The sequence below is a fragment of the Microtus pennsylvanicus genome, chromosome 4 (genome assembly GCF_037038515.1).
Source record: "Microtus pennsylvanicus isolate mMicPen1 chromosome 4, mMicPen1.hap1, whole genome shotgun sequence".
Classification (NCBI taxonomy): domain Eukaryota; kingdom Metazoa; phylum Chordata; class Mammalia; order Rodentia; family Cricetidae; genus Microtus; species Microtus pennsylvanicus.
This window is the reverse complement of record NC_134582.1, coordinates 65,096,609-65,104,789: the sequence shown is the minus strand read 5'-3', so window position 1 is coordinate 65,104,789 and position 8,181 is coordinate 65,096,609. Positions and strand designations below refer to the sequence as shown.

The 8,181-nt window shown below is 39.1% G+C and overlaps 1 protein-coding gene across 3 annotated transcripts in view; it reads right to left on the bottom strand.

Annotated features, from left to right (window-relative positions):
- Nucleotides 1–458: 458 nt before the first annotated feature.
- Nucleotides 459–8,181, bottom strand: part of Chst9 (carbohydrate sulfotransferase 9) — a 253,342-nt gene continuing 245,619 nt past the window's right edge. For all 3 annotated transcript variants that reach the window (XM_075969257.1, XM_075969258.1, XM_075969259.1), the window contains one exon: nucleotides 459–4,004. In XM_075969257.1, coding sequence (XP_075825372.1) covers nucleotides 2,922–4,004 — 1,083 coding nt within the window. In that variant the 3' untranslated portion in view covers nucleotides 459–2,921. The remainder of the gene's footprint in view (nucleotides 4,005–8,181) is intronic.

Sequence of the window (8,181 nt, the reverse complement as noted above, 5' to 3'; positions counted from 1 at the left end):
CTAGGATAGTGATTGGCTTTGTTGGCTTTGAATAAAGTCATCTAAAGGAGCAGATATATAGTAGGTTGTTGTTCAGTGAGAAAAGTCAAAGCTGCTCTGTAGAATGCCCAGCTGTGTACAGTGTCAGCCTCAGAGTCGGACTGAGAAAGGAGTGAAGAGTGATCTTTAGTAATATAGGCAGAAAGAGTCAGAAAAGGGCTAAGTGGAACGGTCACCTCCAGGTGTGCTCCACACTCCCCAGGGATGCCTGAAGGCACAGGAAGTACCTAAATCTATAGAGGTTACTGGTTTCCTATTTATGAATACATGCCTATGATAAAATTTAATTTATAAATCAGACCTAGTAAGAGATTAAGAATAACTAATAAAAAGAGAACACTCATGAAACCATACTATAATAAAATTCATGGCAATGTGTTATCACCCACCCCTTTCTTGAAACACCTTGTTGGAATGCACGGCCTTCTCCCATAATAATGTGGAGTGATGAATACTTGCCCGTTGAGATGAGGTGAGGTCAGTGACACAGGCATTGTGAGGTGGTATTAGACCACTACGTGAAGGCACTTTAACACAAACACTGTAATCCCATGAAAGCCGATTTGATAACCCAATGGCTACCATGAGTAGGTAGCATATACAACATGGATGCCCTGGTTAAAGGGCTCACCGAGATTTCATGTTAAATAGAGAGGAAGTGAGAAATCTCACCTTAGGATCTGTACAATTTAAAAATTGCAAGTTGTTTATTTCTGGAAGTTTACATTTAAGATTTTCACACTGTGGTTGAAGAGGGTAGGTAGCCTGGACTCCGAAGCCTGAAACCACAGGTAGGGTGGCCTCATCTCCCAGCCAAAGTCATGGAGTGATGGGGAGAGCATGGTGGGTCATCCTTCTCTCACTCCCCACCAGCGGAGGATTTGTGGAAGCTTAAACATGGTGCACAAATACGTCCCCCAGTGTATGAGAAATACTAATATGAGAGAGTATTTTTATTTTTCTTTCCAGAGCTATGAAAGTGGGGTGTGGTTAAAAATATATTTTTGCTGTTATCATTGTTTATTTCTTCTGTTTAGAAATGCTGTCTTTGTAACAGCTGCTGTCTAAAATGAGCTTTGAGTGGTGTGAGAATAAATGTTCAGGTCTCTGAAGTGTTTATCTTTTCTCTCTCCAGATAAAGATAATTTCAAGGTCTCCAAGTTACTAGGAATTCACTCTACCCAGCACAGAAACACTTTAATTTATATAATTTAGATTACTCGGCTGAAGTGTACGGTCTAGAGGCACAAAGAAATGGGGTGGAAAGCAGGCGAAGGTTGATGTGCGGAGTTTAATGCTGCTGCTGGTGTGCCCACTACAGTCACCCACTCCTGGGAGATGCAGAGGAGATAGGGCGGTGTGTGCACACAGTGAGGCAATTTATGAATACTCAGCCATGAAATGGAAAATCAAAATGAGACACGTATGACTACAAGCATCTCGGTCTATTAATATTCAAATATTAAGACCTAGCTTTCTGAGCAAGACAGCTGGGTATTTACTGATCAAAATCGATAGCTTAGGAAGAGAAACATGGTTAAGAAACGTTTCCACAGGATTTGATTGACATGTGGTTTGCTTAAGTCAGGCTAGTAGTTAACTAATTAAAATGTACTTTTCATCTGAACGTGTCTTTAAATTTTAGATCCCTTGGAAAAAATTTCCAAAGTGCATTACAACTTTTCATAAGGGTGACACATGGTCCTGTTTTCCAAAGACTTTGATTTAATATTTGCATGCAATGGTATTTGACTTTGTTAGTATAGAGTATTTAAACTTAGGAAGAAAATACCTTAATTTGCTTATGCATAAGCCTATTAAAAACATTTCTAGGGGCTCTTGTTATGTTTATCCTCCAGAACATAACCTGTCTTTGAAGTGGTATATTAGTTCTTAAAAAGTTATTCCCAAGCTGAATAATTAGGCTGCAAACAAAAGCTATTCTTAGAGGGTATTCTGCATAGAAAGTTCTGCACATGGTGCTTTAATTCAAATAATATTCTTATAAAACTCTGTTATTGTTAGAGCTCTACATTCAGAATGGCAACTTTTGCTTTTGATGATTATTCCATCCTGAAACAATTGCCCCCTTTCGAATTAAAGCAGAATTGAGAGCACATTTCTATCTGATGGTGTTCAGAAATGAGGACCTGCTTGGTTGTGCTCCTTTGTCTTCTCATGGAGGGTCCAATGCCCCGCCTCCCGCAAAGAAAATCAATTCCCTGAAGTTTCTCCTGGAAGAGAAAGGTTGCTTTTGTTGTTTTGATCTTAGCATGTTGTGCATTTTAACTAGCTGTTAAAAAAAGTCACAGCTTCATCTGCTTTTCTGTTCTACTCTCATGTTGCAAATCACAGAGTGCCTTCAGACCAATAATAAAATGCCTATGCCTATGCATTTAAAAATGGGTCCATCATCACATTGGAGAGGAAGACCAGGGTACAAGAACACCACCCAGCCATTTGATGCATGTGCTACAGACTGCTAAGAATAGGTTCATTCATGTTAGAAGATTGATGCCAGGATTTGGATACATAATTCTCTCCAGTTTTGACCCCCTTATTTTACATGCAAGAGGCTTTCTTGGTTAATGCACCAGTTGGCTAGGTTATTGCTGCCACGGTATGTGCCACAATGCCAAAACAGCTCTTTTCCCAACATTTAAAAGCACATTGAGTTGTTTATACATCTCCTTGAGATGATTTTCCAATAACTTTGTGCCAATTGCTGTCATACTCTTTGGTTAAGAAAAAAATCTTCATTCAATCAAGACAACTTCACTTAGTTAAATTTCCCCCATACAGAGAATTGTAGGAAAATTACAGGAGTTGATTTGAGGCCATCATCATTAAATCAATGTAGGGCTTTAGAAAATGAATGCAAATTATAAATGTAGAGTTGTGTAATTAAACATCAAATAGTCCAACTGATAAAAGTCATAGAGGCGCTGTCTCTCTGCTCTGGTCAGGTCCTTTAAGTACTGCCTTACCACTTGAGCACTGGTTCTTTCGTCAGATGAGTGCCTGTCCTTAAAGTTCGGGAATTTCAGCTCCTTTGGAGCACCAATCAGCTGCAGGAAGTAATTGGCATCTTCTTCTAAGGTTTCAAACTTCCCTATGAAGTCATAGTTGATCAAGCATGGATGACAGAGTTTGCTGACCCTTTCCCAGTGAATATCCATTCCTACCGGACGGTGAGCATCCAAAAGATAGTAGACAAATTCTTTGAATTTTACTCCGGATCCATTATTTAATGCTTCCGCGCCGGCATTTGGGCGGTATTTCTTTATAATCGCCTTTCCAAACACCGGATGATAGTAACTGTTGGAATGCTCGAATTTATCCCTAAACGCTGACACTAATCTTTCCATGGGATCTCGCACAAACACGACTTTGGTATAGGCTTTTAAACGCATTTCTATTCCTTTTAAGTCAAAGCTATCTAAGGTTTTCAGATGCTTTCCATAGTGAACAGTGTCATGGGAAATATTGTATGCAGAGGAAGCCAATCCATTTAGGACCATCAGAACCCTTTTCCAGTTAGAGCAGCCAGCCTTTGGCACTTCACAGTACAGAGTTCTGTGTTTGTCTTCTACATAGATTCTGGATACTATATGAAAAAGACTGGATTTGGGATCATTTACTCCACTGTATTTCTTGCAAAACTCATGAAGGAAGGACCGACGTTTCTCTTGGGTTGCATCTGCTTTTTTCCATTTGTTGTTGCCTTGGACTGAACTTTTGTTTAAGGGCCGAGTGACTAGTGGCCAATTCATCTCGATGGGCTTCTGAAAGGCTTGAGGTTTAGCTACTTGGTGTGTTTCTTTGGAGTTATCTGTTGATGATTGGGGAGCTCCATCCTCCCCTTGGGAATGGCTGCTCTTTCTTAAAACCCTAGCAGGTGCCTCCAGGTTGAGCAGATTTCCCCTTTTCTTCTTTAGGTCCTCAGGCATGTGCACCTCGGAATTCTATTAAAACAGGAAGAAGACATGTTAGATGTACATTCACAAACATGAGGATAGTAGATAAAAACTTAGCATCTTTGTTTTCAGATGCTGCAGAAGAAAGCACATTGAGTATAAACTAGTAGAAACAATTCAGCAGGGCAGGCCGAATAAACATTTTATAGTAAGATTGTTTTTTAATAGAAAACCCAACAATAGAAAGCAAAAATTAGTATCCTTAAGATAGAGATGAGAGGGCCCTGAAAGTTCTATTTTGATTTTGTCTGTAATGCAATGAAGTGAAAATCAGCCATTCTGTGTCTTAGTGATTCCCGAGGCTCACTGAGTCTGTTATTCCAAGTAGTATCACTGAATGGACACACAACCCAGAGTTATATTTAGTCAGCAATTTTTGTTGTTTTAGGGGTGGGCATTTTACAATATACAGAAGAGTTTAAATTCATACATTACAACTTAAAAATTGTAGCAAGACTAATTATCAAACACTAACAATCATCTCAGTTTCATTAGCATTTACTAAAGTAATGTATTTGTTCATTGGAAAAATACTTCATTTTTAATTCATTTATCATGATAACGTGAGTTATAGTCACAATAATATACAATTTTATTCATGAATAAGATTGCCCATCTTCCCTACTAGGAGAAAGAGCAGAATCCAGAACGATGTCTTTGATGACTTATTGTGTAAAAGCTGCTTTTTCTCTTGCCTGACTTAATAGCCCACTTTTCAAGTGGTTATCTTTTAATTATTTCCTTCCTGTAACTTGCATTGTCTGGGAAGGGGAAGCCATGAAACGTGGGTTTTATATGTGGTATTTCTAATAGAACAAAACTCTGAATGACATTGGCTTTTACTTTGAGTAAACTAAGGAGTTGTTGGAAGGCTGTGAACAAAGATGGGCATGCTCTCGCTTTGACTTGGGAAAGATAGATGATAAATGTTTAGGGCCTTCAGTGTGGTATTGAAAAAATTAACAGATAAGTCAGAGAGTAATACATGGCACCACCAGGGTAGAGGTAGAAGAAGAGGGAAAACTTTCTGATATTTATTATTTATAATCCCTGTGTCTACGATGGTCTATCGCTGATGGTAGCTGCCCTCAAAGTTTGTGGATGAATGAATGGACTTTGGTCTTCAAAGAAAATTGAGAATTTTCTACTAATTAAATGAAAGAGCAGAGAAATGAGTAGTGGAGTCACCTTCAGACATAGCAGGACTTCACGAACTTAAATACAAGATGGCCAAGAAGAGTTTGTTAATAATCTTTAATTACCATAAACTAGCTTGTGCAGCCTCATAAAAGGCCTGCCACAATCTGTCTGCTCTGTTGAGACAGCTAGTCGAGCTCTCAACTCTAAAGCTATTTATCTGCTATCTTTCCCAGAGACTGCCAGGGTTCTTCAAAGCCCTGGTTCCTTCTTTGTTCTGATCAATGATTTATGGCCCATAAAGTTGTTATCAATTATATATGACTTTCCCGCACATTTGAAAGATCATAGAGTTATTGGCAGATGTGCATGAGGAATACTTCACATAGGACTGTAACAAACTGCCATGATTATTTTTATATTACTAATGCCTCTATTATCACTACAAACAAAAATCATAACTATTGTTACTTTAGGAAAAGTAGTAACATTATTTTATCACCATGGTAAAATGAATTTCAAGTTTTCTCAGTTGGTCATTACTATGGCCACTGTGATTTGTGTGTCTCCGTATGCAACCTAATCAGTTACATTTTTTTTGCCCCACAAATAAACCCAAACAAAAAGAAAATCAGTCTTTTGCTGTTCCCCCAGACCTCTGTCACCATCAAATTCTCCTTCTATTTTGAGAATTCTAGAATGTTTAATTTTTTTAATAATTTTCTCTTACTAGAATCCCATATTCTGCTAATTTTATTCTTTCTCAAGTAAATAAAACTTCATTATCTGGATCTGTTTCTCCCTTAGACAAAGAAGTAAGGGGCTATTCCCCCGTTGTCTAGTTTGCTTCTCAGATAGCTCAAGAAACACGAACTTAAATACAAGATGGCCAAGAAGAGTTTGTTAATAATCTCTAATTACCATGAACCAGCTCTTCGTGTGAAACCGTGTTCCCTGAAGTCTCTTTACTGTTCTCTTGTCCCTGGTCTCTGTCTTGGAGACCCTGGCTCCTAATTCAGATACTGACCTTTACTTCTGTTCTTAGAACTACACATAGCAATTAACGCGCAGCATGTTCATCCTCCTGACCACCTCATCTTTAACAGACGTCTCCACTTCTCAAACATGAATGACGCCTGAGCCATTGTTTCTCAGACCCCCATTGCCTGTCTATTCTTTCATTGTTTTTTTCCCCTTGCCCAAACCTTTGTTAACTTGAAGTACATATTCAGGCTTCTGGCAAACAGCACAGCTGGTTCTTCACCACGTAATTCTCAGGAAGTCCTTCTGTAACTAAGCCTTTCCAAGCACCCCCTTCTAAGCCGTGCTCCTTGCAATCCCCTCCCTTCTGGTTTTCTTCAGAGCACTAAGAACCACATGAAATGACTTACTTCTGTCATGTCTCATCTTATCCCACCCCATCCAATGCTTTAGAATATAACCACCGAGGTCTCAAGTCATTGTTCTCTGTGGTTCAAGCAAGAGATAACACTGAATTAATAAATGTAGTGATGACTTAATGATGACTTCCAAAATTTATGGCCTTTATTAAAAAATAATGTTCATCAGAAGGTCCAGGTTGCCTTAGATAAATAATCAACTGATTCTTGTAAGGCACTGAAAAAAATCTGTGCTCAAACATCACTTTGGCAGAAGAGAAAAGAGCCATTTGTGCTATGGTGGGTACGAGGTGCAGAGCTTTGCTGCCTGCAAATCAGATGGTTCTAAGCCATTTGGAGTTGCTTTGGAGCCTCAGTAGGGCTTGTCAGCATTCTGGGTTCCCAGCTCTCACTGCTGATACAATGAAGCAGAGTCTCTGTGGTTGAGGCTCCCAACTGTAATCAAACAATCTCTCCTGGAGTTCCATAGGCTGTGGCCGCATTTGGTGACCACACGACTTCAGTGATAAAGGGAATTCAGAAAATAAAAATGTGTCTGAGGATTTTCTTTCTTCCTTTTGGGAAAGAATGCTCTACAGTGGACTTGAATGCTTTAAAGAAGAGACTGAACTCAAATGTAAGGTCTATGTCTTGTCAGTCTGTGGGTGGGACACATTCAACGCTTCCTTTTTATCCAGCCTTTGTCAGATGTCCATGTTCTCCAGGCAGCTTTAAAGTGACAAGTTCAACAGTATGCGTGAAAGGCTCACCATTCACAAGGGTTAGATTTCTGACCTTTGATAGATTGTTCTCTCCACGCTAGCCAGTTTCTTATACTCTGATTAAACTGAGGCACAGGAAAAGACTCATTCTCAAAAGTAAGACGGCAAGAGGCTCACAAAATGCTTCCAGTCTCCCAGAACCAGTCACATCATTACTATTTATTCTATAAAAGCTACTATTAGGGCTTGGTGCATTCCCCATTGTCATTCCGCTCAGATCTAACTCCTTCAGTTCTAAACAAAGCTTGCCAGGAGTGAGGGATCTTAATATTAAACTATAATATGCATCAATGTAATATCAATATTAAAGTTAGTGGCATGCTCCCCAACAACGGCAACTACAACAGGAATAATAAGAGTGAAATCTTAAGTCAGCTTTTCCTTTGAATCCTCCCAAGCTTTTTAATATTTTGGAAATGGTCCTGTGGCTTTTTGATCACTGATTTATACATCTGAGATCCTTTGTAACAATTGGAAAGAAAAGTGACTATTTTACATCATGTATGCATCCTTAAAAATTTACTTCCTCTCTTTTATATACCCTTCGATATTGTGATTTACTTTGTTGCCCGTGCCTCATTTCTTCTTCATTGGGTATTCTGTAGTGTCTTCTCAACGTGTGTTGCTGCAAATGACTGCCAAATTCGTCTACCCCAGATACTCTTTTTCACACGTTGACAGTTTGGGCTGACTCTGCTAGATACACAATAAAGTCTTGATCTGTAGACTGCCTTGACTTGGCCAATTCTCACTGCCATTTGAAGATAGATGCTTAAAAGAAATCCCACACTAGTTCAGAACTGAGTATAATAGAGGGTTATTTGTTTAGGGGTATACTCACGATTACAGTCCTCTGCATGAGCAGAA